This window comes from Dreissena polymorpha, unplaced genomic scaffold (genome assembly GCF_020536995.1).
Source record: "Dreissena polymorpha isolate Duluth1 unplaced genomic scaffold, UMN_Dpol_1.0 chrUn071, whole genome shotgun sequence".
NCBI classification, from domain to species: Eukaryota; Metazoa; Mollusca; class Bivalvia; order Myida; family Dreissenidae; genus Dreissena; species Dreissena polymorpha.
In genome coordinates, this window is record NW_026273385.1 from 45695 (window position 1) to 63990 (window position 18296).

Below are 18296 nucleotides of genomic sequence, written 5' to 3' on the forward strand. Positions count from 1 at the left end.
GCAGTTGGATCCCAATTCTAACCAGTATCCTCTTCCCCCCCTTCCCACTCTGAGACAAAGAGAAAATGGCTATATGCAACCAGCATAAAACCAGAACAGCCTGCGAGTTACTTACAGGCTGTTTACTTGCAGGCTGTTCAGGTTTTATGCTGTTTGCTGATTATCAGTATATTAGGGTTGGAAATGAAGCCTAAAAACTTGAATCTATTAAGAGAGGTATTTAATTTAATTCGATTTTTTAATCACATTGGTCACAATACATATCTGAGAGGTAAAGGGTTAAACGAATTTCTGTATGTAAAAATTTGTTGTCTACAAACATTAAGCCAAGTTAACCATCTCCAGTCTCTTAATATTTTAATCCAATTCTGGTTTCACATCTGCTCCTGACCAAACTGTTCTGGCATGACGTAGGAGATGTCGTCCCATGGGTGCCTGTACAAACCTTGCTTCAAACGCTTCTGGTCAAGGAAATGGCCTGAAACGAAGTTTGTTGGATCTGTTTAACCCTTTCCCACTCATAAGCAAAGTAAAAATTGCTATATGCAACCTTCATAAAACCAGAACAGCCAGCCAGTGACTCACAGTCTGTTCAGGTTTTATGCTGTTGGCTGCACATCAGTATCTCAGAGTTGGAAATGAAGCCTTCAAAACTTGAATCTATAGTATACAGAAAGGTCTTAAATTTAAATAATTTTTTTTACATGCTATCATATCTAACCTGTAAAAGTTTAAAACCTTACAACAAAACCAACATGCAATATGTTTTTGTTTTACTAATGCAATTGCAAATCAATAAAATATTTTGAATTCAAGATATTGAGTGTAAATTTATAGTATCTGATATAAAAAGTTCACTGGTAAGACACAGCAAAACCTTTCTAAAAGCACACTTTCATGCCATTCAATAGTCAATAGTTTGTGTAAACCAGAGGATTTAATAAATACTGAGCAAAAAAATCTCACTGAACCTCGTAGTTCTGAAATACTTACCAATGAATCCCATACTTCGTCCCAGCACAAACAGTCCATTAAGTGCACCAATCTCTACATATTCCTGGGCTTCCTCCCTGAAACAATACCAGTATGTCATGATTTAATATTGGCTTCCCTGAAACAATATATTGGCTTCCCTGAAACAATATCAGTATGTAATGATTTGATATTGGCTTCCCTGAAACAATACCAGTATGTCATAATTTAATATTGGCTTCCATAAAACAATACCAGTATGTCATGATTTTATATTGGCTTCCATGAAACAATACCAATATGTAATGATTTAATATTGGCTTCCCTGAAACAAAACCAATATGTCATGATTTAATATTGGCTGCCCTGAAACAAAACCAATACGTCATGATTTAATATTGACTTCCCTGAAACAATACTACTTGTTTTGTTGAATCTGATTCGATTTTACCAAAAATGATTACTTTATCCCGAGTAATCTGACCTACCTCCTATCATTGACTGATTTAAAAACTTCCTGTTGAACTGATATAAAAAAATATATCAGGCAGTGTTATATCAGGCAAATATCAATGCAGATATCAATGCAGCGGTATGATAAAAGGTGATTAGATTTTTCCAATTTTTCTACGCTATGGGCACTGTTTTTCAAAGACTTTGTCCTCCAACAACATTTAAAAAGGGCATCAGTTCTTATGTAAGTAATAAAATGTATGAAAAAAGTGTAAGAAATACATTTACTATTTGTCTATATTTAACAATGTTCAAAAGTGACTAGTGTTAATGGAATATGCACATGTTCTTAACTGAATGCTTGGTCCTAACAGGCTATTTTACAAACGGGCTAAACTGGCTTCAACATCTGTCACGTGTAACTAAACTATACAATTTAATATTACAAAGGCGTTAATACTTTAACGATGTTAATGCAATATTTTCAAATGGATGATATCCATTGAAACAATTTATGCAGTGTAACTTTTTATGTCCCCCACCACTATATATTGTTTTTGCCCTGTCTGTTGGTTTGTGTGTTTGTTTGCCCCAACTTTAACATTTGCAATAACTTTTGCAATATTCAAGATAGCATCTGGATATTTGGCATGCATGTGTATCTCATGGAGCTGCACATTTTGAGTGGTGAAAGGTCAAGGTCATCCTTCAAGGCCAAATATATAGCTTCAAAGCGGCGCAAAAGGGGATGTAGTGTTTTTTACAAACACATATCTTGTTATTCATGTATTTAAGGGCTCTTTATTTGAGCAAAAATATAAATAAAACTTATGGAGGCTCAACAAAACTGTGCTTTTGATGCAAATATTGTTTTGATTTTTTGTGAATGGAGATTGAAAGAGAAATGCTAAAAGCCTGAAATGAAAGTGTTCTACCAACCAACAGACAGCATGGGCATTGGTTTGTGGCCCCAAACATGAGGGTATTACCGAACATTTTTTTAAAGTCCTATTGAGTGCTATGTAAAATGTTTTAAGTAGTCCCAAATATCCTACCTTAATCTATCCCAATATCCTTGACAGGGACATAACCTTTAGTCTAAAGGTGTGAGCTTATAAATGATTGAGGATTGCTTAATCATACCTTATTAAATGGTTCAATGTTTAACCTTCAATATGAACAGCTAGAAACATGATTCTATACATCAGAATTGTATCAGACACTGCGTGTTTGATTCTATACATCAGAATTGTATCAGACACTGGATGTTTGATTCTTTACAGCAGAATTGTATCAGACACTGTGTGTTTGATTCAATACATCTGACCTGTATCAGACACTGCGAAGTCTATACATCAAAATTGTATCAGAGACTGCGTGTTAATTCTATACGTCATAATTGTATCAGACACTGCATATTTAGTTCTATACCTCAGAATTGTATCAGACACTGGGTGTAATTTGATGCTATACATGTACATCAGCATTGTATCAGAGACAGTTTAATTATATATGTCAAAATTGTATCAGACACTGCTTGTTTGATTCTACACATTAGAAATGTAATTACAAGAATGGTGATTTCAAAAGCAGAGGTAGTGTATTTTGTTTGCGGCTGCAATGTGGCCCAGATTCAACTCATTGGGTGTTTAATCCAATCAACAATAAAATAAACAAATAAAGTGATATTATATCAGATGCAATATGAAATAGTCATTATTTTTGAGTTGTTCTTCTGTCAGTGTAACTGAATATTGTACAGTCAGATGCAGTATGAATTAGTGGTTATTATTGGGTTGTTCTTCTGTCAGAGTTACTCAATATTGTACAATCAGATGCAATATGATATAGTGGTTATTATTGGGTTATTCTTCTGTCAGTGTAAGTGAATATTGTACAATGAAATAGACAATTATTGGGTTGCTCTTCTGTCAGTGTAACTGAATATTAAGCAGATGCCATGTGGTATTTTTGGTTATTATTGTCACTCTGTCCTTAAGAGCCGCAATAATTTCTCTCCTAATAGTGCAGCTGAAGGTTCACTTTGTGTATAGTTCATATACTTACTGACACAAAATATTGACGCTAATGAGTTACTTTATTTACGTTGCTGTCTCAGTATTATACACATGTCAGGTCCTCTTCAGATAGTTTAAACATGGAATCCTGAGCAAACATGTTTAAGTTAAAGCACCCAATTTATTGACAATAAAAGCAATTTTGATTCTTGTTGGCCTCATATATACAACAATAAAACTGACATACATGTACAATCAGTGCTGGATTCAGTTCCATGGAGGCCCATAGGCAGTGAAACTTTTGGACCCGACAGACAGACGGACAGACGAAGGGACAACCGGACGGACAGACAAACAGACAGACAGACAGACCACAGAAACATGACCATGACATTCTGGATGTCATAAAATTTGGACTTAAAGGTGCTGTAAACCACATTGACGAAAAAAGAAAAGTTCTAAAATACCGTCATTAAAGATACAGTCAATTAAGCTGATATCATTAAAACAAGAGGGCCTGAAAGGCCCAAAGTCGCTCACCTGAGATATCAAGATATTATTAGGGCAAATCTTCTGACCAACTTTCATGAAGATCAGAAAATAAACCTCTAGAGTGTTAACAAGGTTTAACTATAGCCATATAAGGAAAAATGCCCCGCCCCCTGGCAACCATGTTTTTCAACAAACCTGCATCATTTTTGAACACTTCCAAGATATTATTGGGATGAATCTTCTGACCACGTTTCATGAAGATTGGACAGTAAATGTGGCCTCTAGAGCGTTAACAAGATTTTACTATAGCCGTATAAGGAAAAATGCTCCCCCCTTGGAAGCCATGTTTTTCAAGCAAACATAATTATTTTCGAACTCATCCAAAATATCATTGAGACCAATCTTCTGACCAAGTTTCATGAAGATTGTAAATAAATGTGGCCTCAAGAGTGTTAACAAGGTTTTACAAAAGCCATATATAGCCATATTAGGAACAAGGGCTGTTTGTAAAACATGCACGTCCCCCATATGGGCTGTCAGTTGTAGTGGCAGCTATTATGTGAATACGTTTTTTGTCACCGTGACCTTGACATTTGACCTAGTGACCTAAAAATCAATAGGGGTCATCTGCCAGTCATGATCAATGTACCTATGAAGTTTCATGATCCTAGGCGTAAGCGTTCTTGAGTTATCATCCGGAAACCATTTTACTGTTTCGAGTCACTGTGACCTTTGACTTAATGACCTGAAAATCTATAGGGGTCATCTGCCAGTCATGATCAATGTACCTATGAAGTTTCATGAACCAAGGCATAAGCGTTCTTGAGTTATCAACCGGAAACCATTTGGTGGACGGACGGATGGACCGACCGACCGACAGACGGACCGACGTGCAAAACAATATACCCCCTCTTCTTGGAAGGGGGGCATGAATATCAAGCTAATTGGTCAATTAGTTGACAAGTTATTAATTGGAAACAATATTCACACCTATTGTGACAGTGACCTTTGACCTCTTGACCCCAATTTCAATAGGGGTCATGTACTGTCCAATACACATAGGAAGTATCAAGACTGCAAACATGACTAAACTTGCCAGAGATATCATAAGCACAAGTTACCCTCTGGGAGAGGCAAATTTTGACCCCAGGGGCATGGCTTGAACAAACTCAGCAGAGAATGCCATATGTTGTTTTATGCCAAATAAAAAACATATTAGTTTTGCAACAAACTTGGTATAGCACACTCATACAATGTTATATGCCAAGTATAAAATACGTGCCTTGTCGTTTCTTTTGAAGTTTGAAGTGTTCACTTCATGAGTAAAAGGGAGACAGGTAACAATCAGGACTGGCCAAGTGGCCAAGTTGTCATTGTTTGGATTGATAATAACTAGATTGTAAACTTTTACAGGTCCTCTCTAAATCTAATGTTTCTGATCATATTTACATCCCTGAATTTAAGATAGTGTGTTTATTTTACACAATTTTAAGTTTAATCTACATTAACATTTTACAAAAAAACTTATATAGTTCATTAAGGCTTAACTCTTGCCTTGAGTTTAAATATACCATGTTAATCCGTCAACGTATTGGTTATTTACGAGTTTAGAAAATTTAACAGCATTTACTAATAGTTCTTATAACATTTCAAACCATGTAGTACTGTAAATAGGCTAACGTGGTAATACAATACAGGTTCTTTAACAAATAATGTGCGACACAGTACACAATCACATGACCAGATATCGTCTGACATTTGTTACTCATCAAATTGAATTTCAATGTTTACTGATAGAAAATATCAATAATGTTGATGGTATCCTAAAAGTTACCCATAAGCCCTTAGTAACAGGTTCATGTGAGCTGTTCACTTTCCCCTCTAACAAGTTTCAGGTCATACTTATAGCTCTCGATATAAGAAGCGTTTATATGTGACTCAATTTTGCTGGTATTTTACATGTTCATTTTGCATGAAAACTTGTTTAGTTCCCTGAAGTTTGTCTCTTGCCATGAATAAAAAAATACCATACATATCTGTAGTTAAATCGATTATTGAAAAAACTTATCAAATTTTACAGCATAGGAAGTGTTCTGTAAACATTTCAAATCATAAACTGTAAATATTTTAACGAGTTTGCAAATAAACCCAGTGATAAAGAGTGTTTATTGCAACGAAAGTAGGACAAGATACGCAGTCATATTATATACATGTATATCACCTGACAGCGGTTACTAAGATTGCATTTCAATGTTTAAGCTAACAACCAAAGAAGTTATCAATAGTGACAAACATGGCTTCTAATATGGAGGGTTCAATCCATAGAGGATGTGACTTTATTTTTGACTTAAATTGTTTCACCTGTCAGGAAACTGACCGAAACACAGAGGCTGAATTTTACTGTGATAAATGTTCTAAATTGTACTGTAGCAAATGTGTGGAGCATCATAACTATCTTTACAAGAAGCATGCAATTTTTGGCAAGGAAAACATCAGCCTATGGCCTGAGAGTGATGTGGTTGAACAAGAGAAATGTAAGGAGCACACAAAAGAAAAACTGACCATATTCTGTGAGGAACACAGTGTGCTGATATGTCATGTCTGCCATTTCCACAATCATCGGTAAGTACATATACATTTGTTATGAAGATCTTTTTTTAAATTTCTATACCAATTTTTAGCCATCCTTTATCGCTCCCAAGATATTAAATATTTCACAATTTCTAATACATATTTTTGTTCACCTGCCTTATGTTAATTGTCATCTTGTTTTGGTTGAATATTGATTTTTAACCACTGCATCACTCATGAAACAAGAGATTATTGGAAAATGCAGCAAAGCCTACATATATGGCCTTGACCTTTGATCTCTTGACTTGATAATCATTATGGGACATTCTTCATAAAGACAAACCAGCATACTGATTTAAATGATGCTTAGAGACTCTAGATATAAATATATATAAACAATTGTGATGTATCAAGCACATGTGACCTTGATCTTTGACCTCTTGACCTCAATATCATTTTTCTTTCCTCCTAACAAGCATAGCAATATAGATGGTCATATGTGAAATCATTCTCTAGATATCATGCAGAAAACAATTTTTATACATACTTATATGATCTTGACCTTTAACCTTGTGATCTCAAAATAAAACAAGCAAATTTGTTGAATTGATATCCCCTGCTATATAAATTTTGTTTATGGATGGGAGAAAATCCCTCGATAAACGGTATAATATTATGGCTTAGGCGGGGGCTAAAACGCCTTTCACCCATTTAACCACTATACCAATTTTAATGATCACAGGTCAAGGTGTTCTCAAAATAAATAAAGTGCAAAAAACAAATTTCATGCTCCAAACTTGTGTGACCTTTACCTTTGACCTTGTAACCTGTTTTAGAGAAATATGTTTTTAAAGATATTTTGTGTGACGAAATTATATAATTCAACATAAATTGTAGATCTAGGAATATAATTAAGCCATCCTTTGGGAAAACACATTCATGATGTAATTTGATGTTTTTGTAGGAAATGCAATCATTTGGTACTAATATCTGACAAGGTGAAACAGCTGCATCAAAAAGGAGACTTTAAGCAGTTGTCAGCAACTATTTATACACAACACCAGCAATTGATACATGAAAAAGACGACTTAGAGGAGAATATTAAGTCTCTTGAGAAATCATACAAGGCGATACTGGAAGAAATCAATGCTTTACGAAAGACAATTAATGATTCTTTGGATCAACTGGAGAAATATACCAAGAAGGAGTTAGACACATTTCTGGTCACAATAAGAACATCAATTCAAACTGACATTGAAAACTGCACTAAGTCCATCAAAAATATTACATGCTTGCATGAAGATTTACTGAAAACAAAAGACAAAAGTGAAGCACTTAGTTTTATCAAGTACAAAAAATGTATTGACCAGTCCCTTAAGGTAGAATCAGTTTTACAAGATATGACAACAAAGACTGAAATGACACTTACCTTTAAACCTGATAAAGCCATCCAACAAACCCTGTCCACTCTCTCAGGATTGGGACAAATACTGAGCACAGTGGAACAATCACAACCTGCTAAAAGGACAACACCAAACATGGATAGCAGACAGAATAAACCTATAGAAACCAGCCAGTCTGACCCTGGAACCCAAACAACTTCAGGATTCAAGGTAAACAAATTCTACCCAGAATCCAGAACATCTAGAAGTTATAGCCCTGGAAACCAAACAAGTGATCTGACCAAGTCACACCTAGTATTTTATCCCCTCAGCTGGTCCAGGGACATCAACCAGGGGAAGTAAACAAATCTGATCAAAAGTCAAAATGTTCAAATGTCATTAGCAAGAAACACACAACTAATTAGTTAAATCAAAACAAGGTTTGAAAGGGCTGTACAAATCTTAGAGAACAGTCTATTAAAATGATTTTGTTTTAGGATTATATAGTTTACATATTGTATATAACTATCTTATGATATTGTTCATGATATGCATGCAATTAATATTTTAATGAACATTGTCTGTCAGTGTGTCAAATATTTGTATGTGAGTATAATATTTAACAATAATTATACTTGTCCAAATGACACATTAAGTAAACACAAAATGAACCAGTTATAAGAAGATTTAAGCATTTGAAATTTAAGAATAGCCTGATCAAAAAGTCCAAATCAACATTGAAATAAGCAGCTTACCAAATTTTCACTTCAACCTAAGCCAGGACAGACTACTCACCAAACATTGTCAATCAATTTTTAGTACATCCATGAGATCAACATAATTGACATTAATCTACCTTATACTTTGGGACAGGGCAGAATGTCCTGAACTGACAAGGTCAACTTGTATTTTCAATGTCCATCTTGAAATGGTTCCCTTTCCCTGCATGCACAGTTCAGTTTTAAGAAGTTGTTTCACAGTGATGAAAACTTCCAACCTTAGAAGTTTCATCTGCATACCTCAAATTATGGTCACCATATTCCCTATGTTTTAATTTTTAGGATAGGAACGCAGCTTTTTTTATGCCATCAGGTCATGTTGGATGTCATTTATCAGAACAGAATATTATGTTATCATCATTTCCTATTACAAATGAGCAAAGTCTGGAATGTTCTGTTGCTTGGCAGACTCTTTTTGCCAAATATATTTAAAAAGTTGCCATAATACATATTAATTTAATGTTAGAGGCCTGTCAATGTCAATCCACACTGTCACAACATCCAAATATGGGAGGGTAGGCAGATTTGAATAAAAGGGAATCTGGGTGGAGAGTGGAGTTGAGAGTAGACATGTTATGATACAAGAAGAGTGAGTGAGTAATTCATTCATTTAATTGATGTATATATATTTTATCTTAGTGTGTAAATAAAATGTAGAGTCTATATACTGTGTTGTGACTATTGAAGTTATGAACTTTCTCTTTGAACATTGTACCACCTAGAAAAAATTTCCACATGAACAATTGCATGGGCAGTAACTGTGCAATTAAAGCACGAGTTACAGTTCTTGTGCACTGGGCTTCCACTGCTTAACACTTTGTACAAATTAAGTTCTAAGTTGATACCTCAAATAATTACCCAGACAAGCTATTGACAAAATTGATAAGTTTATAATGTGGAGGCCATTATCATTCATTAAACATAAAACCTCCTTCAATTGTCAGATATGTGAACAATCTATATAGGTGGATATTAATTAGCATGGAATGAAGAATCTCTCTCGATTGTGAAACCCAAGGAAGCAACAAAATCAAATAGTTCAGAACTGGTACATTTCTGTTTGATGTCTAGACTTGCAATTATACTAAAGAATAGCCAATTTCACTCCGAGTAGTCACGAATTTTTACGATTTCAGCCGATAAGATTCCGAACAGGTAACTGGCTGACCAATGAAATGCTGGGGTAACATGTACAATTAATTTATTAATACATGTAGTAGCAAATTTTGTAAATTCATGGCAGACATTTTACTGATAAAAAGAGAATACACTGAAGGAAATGCCGCACGTGTGCCTTGTGAAAAGTTGTAAGAATGTGGGCAGTGGTGGAAACGATGTTAATTAAATTTAATCGACTTCCATTAAACAAGAGGCCCATGAAAGCCTGAATCGCTCCACTGCTATAAACACTGTGCAAGATGGAAACTGTGTACTTAATCGCGCAAACAAGGAGAATTTTCTCAAATTCAAGGGGAGATTATTGTGTTCTTATTTCTCCGATACTGCTCATATTCAATAGGGTTCAAATCCTCATTGATATAAAGATACTGTGAAAATTTGGAAATAATAGGATGAAAACTATTTACATAATTGCGTAAACAAGCGGGGTTTCAAAATTTTCTCATATTCAAGGGGAAGTCATTCTGGACTTATTGCTTCGATATTGCTCTTTTTAACAAGAGCACCGCACAACGGGTGCTACGCTCTGTTGCGAAAGCTTGTCAGATTATTTTTTTTAGAGGTCACAGTGACCTTGACCTTTGACCTAGTGACCCAAAATGGGTGTGGCGTGTAGAACTCATCAAGGTGCATCTACATATGAAGTTTCAAAGTTGTAGGCGGAAGCACTTTAATTTTAGAGCCAATGTAAAGGTTTTAGCACGACGCCGGCGGACGACGAGCAGGCTATGACAATACCTCGGGTTTTCTCCGAAAACAGCCTCGCTAAAAAAGGGTTTTAGTCCTCATTGATACAAAGACACTGTGCAAGTTTGAAAAGAATCGGATGAAAACTGTGGACTTTATCGCGTAAACAAGAAAAAGTCTAACGCACGGACGGACGGACGACAGAAACCACGCCATGACATAAGCTCTTCCGGACTTCGGCCAGTAGAGCTAAACATACTAATACTACGTTCCGAGAAAAATTTGGTTATCTTCAAAAGTAAAATCACATTGTGACGTCACGCAAAAACCTCCTAGTCAACATCAGTATTCTCGCGGTATCCCTATTTCCGCGGTATTTCGGTTGCGCCCCTTTAGTGTTGTTTACCTGTTAGATTTGGTGACCCAATTTCTTTTGCCATCAGAAAACAGTATTTTCAGTCATAATGAGCAATATTTTGGTAAGTCGGATTGTTATCCGTGAGAAATACATTTTTTCCACCAAATTAAACAATATTCACATTCAATTTTTCAGTATTTCAGCTTTTTACAACTTGTTGCACATCGTCAGGGACCTATACAAACAAAGGTTTTTGTATAGGTCCCTGACATCGTCTGCTCGCATTTTCCCGATCTCACCAATATGCAAATTTTACAAGCTCCGCCCACATGACTTAGGTTGCACAACACATTTTAAAGATTAGGCCTTAAACCACTTAATTTTATACGGTAGGATGAACCTAAATGATCATGAGGGTTGGGTCTTCAAGGTGCAACGATCAATTATCTATGATGATTTATGCATGTAGACAAAGTTTTCCACCAAAACTAATAGACTTTCCTGATGAGAAGTTGATCTTATTGGGACAATATGATATTTATTAACATTGGGTGCATCTGAAACAGTGTACACATGTTAAAATGCTCTGAAGAGGAAGCCCCTTGAGGTGCATGCATTGTCCAGAGGAGTAGCATTATGACTGTTGTGCAGTTCAAACGATTGTTAAACTTCTTATGTTCATTTTAAATCAAATTTAATCTTTAATCATTAATGTTACTATTACAAAGTTAACCTTCAGTGCAGATATCATGTTTTAACTGTGATTTAGTGACGTAAAGCCTGTTGACATACTTACCGCGAGAATATGAATATGGCGTCTCGTACGCATCAGTGAACAGTATGGTGTATTAACTGCTTGGCACGAAATAAAACATTATTTATATGAATGAAAATTAGATGGATATCAGCGGAAAAGTAGTTTATCTTCGTAAAGATGTCCATAATTTATAAATTAAGTATTTATTTCAACTTTATTTTTTATTTGAACGTTAAGTACCGCGAGAATACGGATGACCAAAGTACATACTCTGACGTGTCCGTTTGTAAACAGCTCGTATGAAAATTCTTTGATTGAACGAAAGTCTGAATGTATGTTGAGAAAGTACATGTAACTAATTATTCATGAAACATTAATTTGTTAAAGTGATTGTGCAAAACTAACGACAGAAAAGGCATTTTTTATTTCAACAAAAGAAACTGCTGAAGCAGACGCCATGCTGATTTAATGTAAACATAATACCCCAGAATTTGATTGGTTAGCGTGGTTAAGATCAGCTGATAACGCTTAGAATTCCGAGTTTCTGCGAATATTGCCGATCTCCAGGTGAAATGGGCTATTGTGTGCCTGTTCTTTTGCTTATCAAGACTTTAGCGTGTAAATATTGGACAGAATGATATTAAACAAGAGATTGCCAAGCAATATGGTCCCCTACCGGCTCCACCATTGTCAGAAATTCCACCATTGTCAGAATTTGTTTGTGTATTTGTTGCCATAGCAACCAGAATTTTTGACATAGGAACAAAATGAAATGACGTGCTTAATGTCCATATTGCCATCTATCCATGTTTCAAGTTTCATGAAGAAATATTAAGAACTTTTAAAGTTATCGCAGGATCCAGAAAAGTGTGAAGGACAGACTGCCAGACGGACAGACTGATAGACAGACTGACGGAGCGCAAACCATAAGTCCCCTCCGGTGAAACCGGTAGGGGACAAAAATAACTTATTTTAATGAGCAAACAAAACCACTAAGACATGATCATGACATTATGGGTGTTGTTAAATGTGCACTTAAAGTACAAATGCATCCATCACCAATTGATTAAACAAATTAGGTTCCCTACATTAATTCTGATAGAAATGGCATGGCAGCTTCATTAATCCAGGGACTTTCCATGTGTTTCTCACAATTTTCTAGTATATTCTGACGAATTTGTTTTAATTTAAAGCAGTAATGCTTGGTCAACAGCGTCCTAGCTATCAGTTTTGATGATAAATGGATGCCACCATTATGTAGTAAAGGTATCAAAAATACAGGAAAAGCACTCTCTTTACGAAACAAAATGCAGCCAATAAAAGAACAACAACGAAAGTATGTCTTCTATAAACAGGAAATAGTTGATACAGAAAATCCACAGATCAACTAAATATATGAGTGCAATATTGACATGAAAAAAATGTCTATAATGTCTATAATGTTTATAATAAACAAACAATTTAATTCCAGGGTTCTATAAAGAGATACATTCTTGTTAACGTCTACAACTTTTTTAAAAGAATACTATGAACATTCAATAATCAAAACTGTTTGTGTTCTAGGTTTGTAAGTATACAAACTTAATAAACACAATAAGGGGGTAAGGTTTCCAAGCTGGACTTAAACTTACGCCTACAAAAATTGACTTATTCATTGAGAACTTTACCACAAGTACTGTTTTTAATATTAGTGTGCATGCGCATAGTTATGTCTCGTTTACATGTCATAAATAATGATTTAACAACAGGTACTTCTACGTATTTTCTCTCATCCCCTAATGGCCCTATTCCACTACGAAAACAAGCCCACGATTCGCTACGATTTCTCACATTTATTGAATCGGGAAGACTCGTGACAGTCTGCAATTCAGTTACGACAGTGGTACGATTGAGTTACGACGAATCATGGGGTTCGGTTGAAGTCTTGCGAATAGGGTCGCGACTTCACTGCGATGTGTAAGAATCTACTACGACTGTACTACGAACGATGCAGATCGGTCACGACTAAGTTAGGAACTCACCGAACGTACCCATGAATTTGGCGCCAATATCTACTGATATTGATTCTAACACGGCACGCGACTTGTTTTCTATAGACAAAGAAGGAAATAAAGTGTGGGTTATTCTGCAATAAATTATGGGCAGAGCTTAAAGTTTCGAAAATAGTTCCGAATAAATATAGAAAATATTGCAGTAAAATGCACGTGCTTAAATCCCGCTCTTAAAGAAATGTAAAAAATGTAGCACGATATAAATGTAATGAAACAACAAATTGTATATTTGGTAATAAGTGGCATGACCACGCCTGCTAAGAATTTGTTTGTTAAGAAACGTAATTAAGAATACATTTATAGCATGTCAGCTTTTCAGAAGAATTAACACATGTGACGTCATTTAGTTTATATGAGTGTTGTTCTCAATGAAAGTGACGTAATTTGCATATTGTATTGAAAAATATAGTTCACGCCAAAAAGCTTAAAGCAAATCAATCAGAATCGTGTAAGAATAGAAATAATATTTTTCTATGATGGCTTGTTGTCGAATAACCCACAGTAAGAAGTATAGATTCGTGTTATCAAAGCACTCTTGCTCCGCATTCGTGATTTAATTCCTACGCATCTATACTCCTTACTGTGGGTTATTCGACAACAAAACATGATGGAAAAATATTATTTCTTTATCATTCTTTACAAAATCGTAACTGTTTCGTAACTAAATCGCGAGAATCTTAGCGGGCTCGCAACTCAATCGGGGTGAACTTTTGAGAGTCTTGACAAAGTCGTAAAATGATTCGTAGACAGATCACGTGATCACCGATTCCCCGATTGAGTCACAAATTTCCTAAGATTCCATTACGACGCCCAAGAACGCACCACAACATTGTTACGAGTCAACTGCGATTAAATTCAGTCTTGGATGTCTTGGTCAAATTTTAAACACGTTTAAAAACTGGCCGCGATTTTTGGGGAGCTCACGACTCGCCCGCGACTAGCTACAAATAAGTTAGGACCTTCGCCGATTGAGTTACGAATGTCCCCGACCTCAAAATATTGGAAATCGGGACAAATCGTGGGGAATCGGGTCGTAGTGGAATACCCCTATAATATGGAAACAAGCCCTTAATCATGGGGTAATAAATCTCACACTGTGCAAAATGATGTAATAATATCTTCACAACGAAGATACTGCATTTATCAACTTGTATCATCAGTCATTGTGACCTGACACAAGAGCAAAGGCCAATAACTGCCTTATAAAAATTGCAATAGAACAATTACAATGTATATTGATGCCACTCCAAAAGTGATGCTTTAATTAATATAGGGGAACAACCTCACATTATGTGCATGTCTATCTCAAAGAAAAAGTGCATATACAATTCAATCAAATTTAGAACATAAGTTCCGTAGACTAGACACAGATATGAAAAAATCAATAAGAAACAAGAGCTGTCTACATAGGTTGACATATGCCCCCGAAAAACGCTTTGATAGAAGCTATGAGCATTTTTCAAAACCTAAACACAGATTTCGAAACCTAAACGCAGACCCTAAGTTCAAGGTCAAGGAGGTTAAAATTTGTGTGCGTATGGAAAGGCCTTGTCCATATACACATGCATACCAAATATGAAGGTTAAAGTTGAAGCGACATATAAGTTGTATTGTCAAACCCGGCTCGAGGCCGATTTCTTGGATTTAAATAACGATAGATAACAAACAACACGAGACACCATTGAAGGTTCCAGAATCTAATCAGCGCCCTCTATAACATGTGCATCTCAGGGGATGCTACTCTAACAATAATCCTTGTAATATGTATAACAGAATTACTTCCCTTAGACCATTGAATACTCATAACATGATACGATACTACATTTCCTCCCCAAGTGAATTATAGATTTCCAAGAACCGTTCACTAGTATGTAAACTTACACAATATTTTAAACATAGTATTGTTTTTCAAATGGTAATCTTAATGTTTCACGACATATGATTTGGAAATCCTTCAATTTATCAATTTAAAATTGCAACCTTTAAAACATATGTACATCAACATACTTACATAGTATGAATCAAGTAACCTTTGTTCTTATTGAAACAATGCTGTCATTCTAAACTTGTATCAAATATTTTTTAGAAATATCATTGACTTGCTATAAAACATTTTCTGCTACTTAATCATAGTAAATACTGACAATATTGTACTTTTAACTCTGCATTGTTGAATCAAGTTCTAAATAAAACAGGTCTAAATATCACTGTTGTTCACAATTTACTAAAATTTACACATGAGTGATTGGAATATGCATAATAGTCAGGTCCATGCAATATCAACTATTAACTAGCTGTATTTGTGTACAGATTATTAATACTTGAATATAGCACAAAGTTAAGCCAACTTATCTACTTTAAAACAAAATACATACTATTCTGTGTGTCTGTCCGTATACAAGTTAATACAACATAAAGTTTTAATACAGAATAAACAGCTATAATACTGATTGATTAACTCATTTATACAAAATAACGGTCTATATAACGTTCATGATACTGCATATTTAATGCATAACAAAGTCTGTGAATCTTGATGGAAGTTTCAACTCGCGTCTCGGCCTGACCACAGGATCAGGTGGTTTTGTCGACTGCCTAGGAAATGGTAATCTCTCCGGAAATCCTCTCTCCTCCGGACCACCTGCAGTTTCTGGAACAGTAGGATCCAACTCTGTACTCTCACTAAGCTGATCATTTTCACTTATCTGATCATATTCACTTATCTGAGAATTTTCGCAAAACTGAGAATTTTCATTAAACTTTGAATTTTCATTAAACTTTGAATTTTCACTAAACTTGGGTACACAAAACTCAGATTGATTAAATTTCTTAACATGAGACACATTTCTTGAATATCTGGCCCCATCACTAGATTCAAGAACAACACTATTTCCCCTTTTTTCAACCACTGACACTGGTTTTGGATTAAACACTGTGGATAATTTATTCTTCTTCTTCTGTTTCACTAACACAACATCTCCGTTCTTGATCTCTGAATCTCGTGCCTGTCGTCGTTGATCACCATACAGCTTTCCTTTCCCCTTTCGCTCGCTGTCGCGATCTCTTACTTCATACTCGTTGGATGAATAATCGTAAATCTCCGGTAATTTGGTTCGCATTTTCCTTTTAAACAATAGTTCAGCTGGAGAAACGCCTGTTGTAGAATGTGGTGTTGATCTGTACATCATCAGATATGTTTGCAGATCTTCTTTCCAGTTGCTGTTCTCAGCATTAGAAATTCGAATGCGCTTCATAATACCCTTGTTCTGCACTTCTACTTCGCCATTGGCTTGCGGCCATAACGGTGTTGTGTTTCTATGTTCAATACTCAAATTGTTCAAAAAGTTATTGAACTCGGCACTATTGAAATACTGGGCGTTATCAGTCTGTATGGATAATGGTAGTCCGTGTACCGCAAATATGCTTTTCAGACACTTAATAACTTTCTCCGAAGTCACTGTTTTGATAATGCATATTTCCTTCCACCTGGAATAGTAGTCAACAACTACAAATAAGTTTTCTCCTGACGGAAGAGGTCCTAGAAAATCAGCACATAGGTGCTCCCACGGTTTTGTTGGCATTTCTCTTCTTATCATGGGCTGCGGTTTCTCACCCGGAGAAACAAGTTGACAACCATAGCACACTTTACAACAGTTTTCTATGTCTTTGTCCATTCCAGGCCACCATACTTTGGGTCTCAATCTTTGTTTTATAACAACCATTCCCGGATGTCCTTCGTGACCTAGTTCGAGAATACGACTTCGTAGCTCCGTTGGTACCACAATTCTCGTTCCACGTAACACTAGAAAACCTAGCGAAGAAAATTCATGGCGGATGGGCAGATAATGTTTATTAGTGAGTTCATGCCATCGACCAGACACTAGAATTTCGCGTACTTGTTTCAGTTCTGGATCATTTTGAGAAACGTTCTCAATTTCCCCTGTAGACAAAGCAACGGGTGTTGCTTCACTTGCGATATTGTTCAGATATTCCTCAGTCTGAAGAAAATCCTGGCCCTCCCCAGTAGAACTTTCCGGAATTAGTCTCGACAGTGAATCCGCGATATTACTGGTTCCCGGGATATGTTTCACTGTATAGCGATACGGTTGTAAACGTAACACCCACCTTTCTACTCTAGCACACGGCTTGGATCTAGGTGAAAATATGAATTGTAGAGGCTTGTGATCAGTCACTAGTGTGAATTCTGTTCCCACTAAGTACATATGTAGTCGTTCGCATGCCCATACAATAGAAAGAGCCTCTTTTTCTGTTTGCGAGTATTTGCGTTCAATTCTGTTCAATCCTCTGCTCGCATACATAATGACATGTGATTCTCCATGTTCATCTTCTTGTACTAGAACACAACCCAATCCAACTGGACCAGCATCACAAATCACGTCTGTTTTTCTGTTCCTATCGAAATATCCCAAACTACTAGCTTTAGACAAGCTATCTTTAAGTTTATTGAATGCTTCCGACTGTTCTGTTCCCCAGACAAATGGTTCATTTTTTCTTGTTAACTTCTTAAGTGGTTCCGCAACAGTAGCCATGTTCGGAATGAATCGAGCACTGAAGTTAACAAGTCCAAGAAAACTTT

General features: G+C 35.8%; 1 protein-coding gene across 1 annotated transcript in view; it reads left to right on the plus strand.

The window, feature by feature from the left end:
- The first annotated feature begins 6091 nt into the window (after positions 1-6091).
- The window catches only part of LOC127863968 (RING finger domain and kelch repeat-containing protein DDB_G0271372-like), a 62194-nt gene continuing 49989 nt past the window's right edge, over positions 6092-18296 (plus strand). Inside the window, exons 1-2 of the mRNA XM_052403641.1 lie at positions 6092-6557; positions 7471-8980. Of these exons, the coding sequence (XP_052259601.1) occupies positions 6229-6557; positions 7471-8251 (1110 nt within the window). The 5' untranslated portion in view covers positions 6092-6228 and the 3' untranslated portion in view covers positions 8252-8980. The remainder of the gene's footprint in view (positions 6558-7470; positions 8981-18296) is intronic.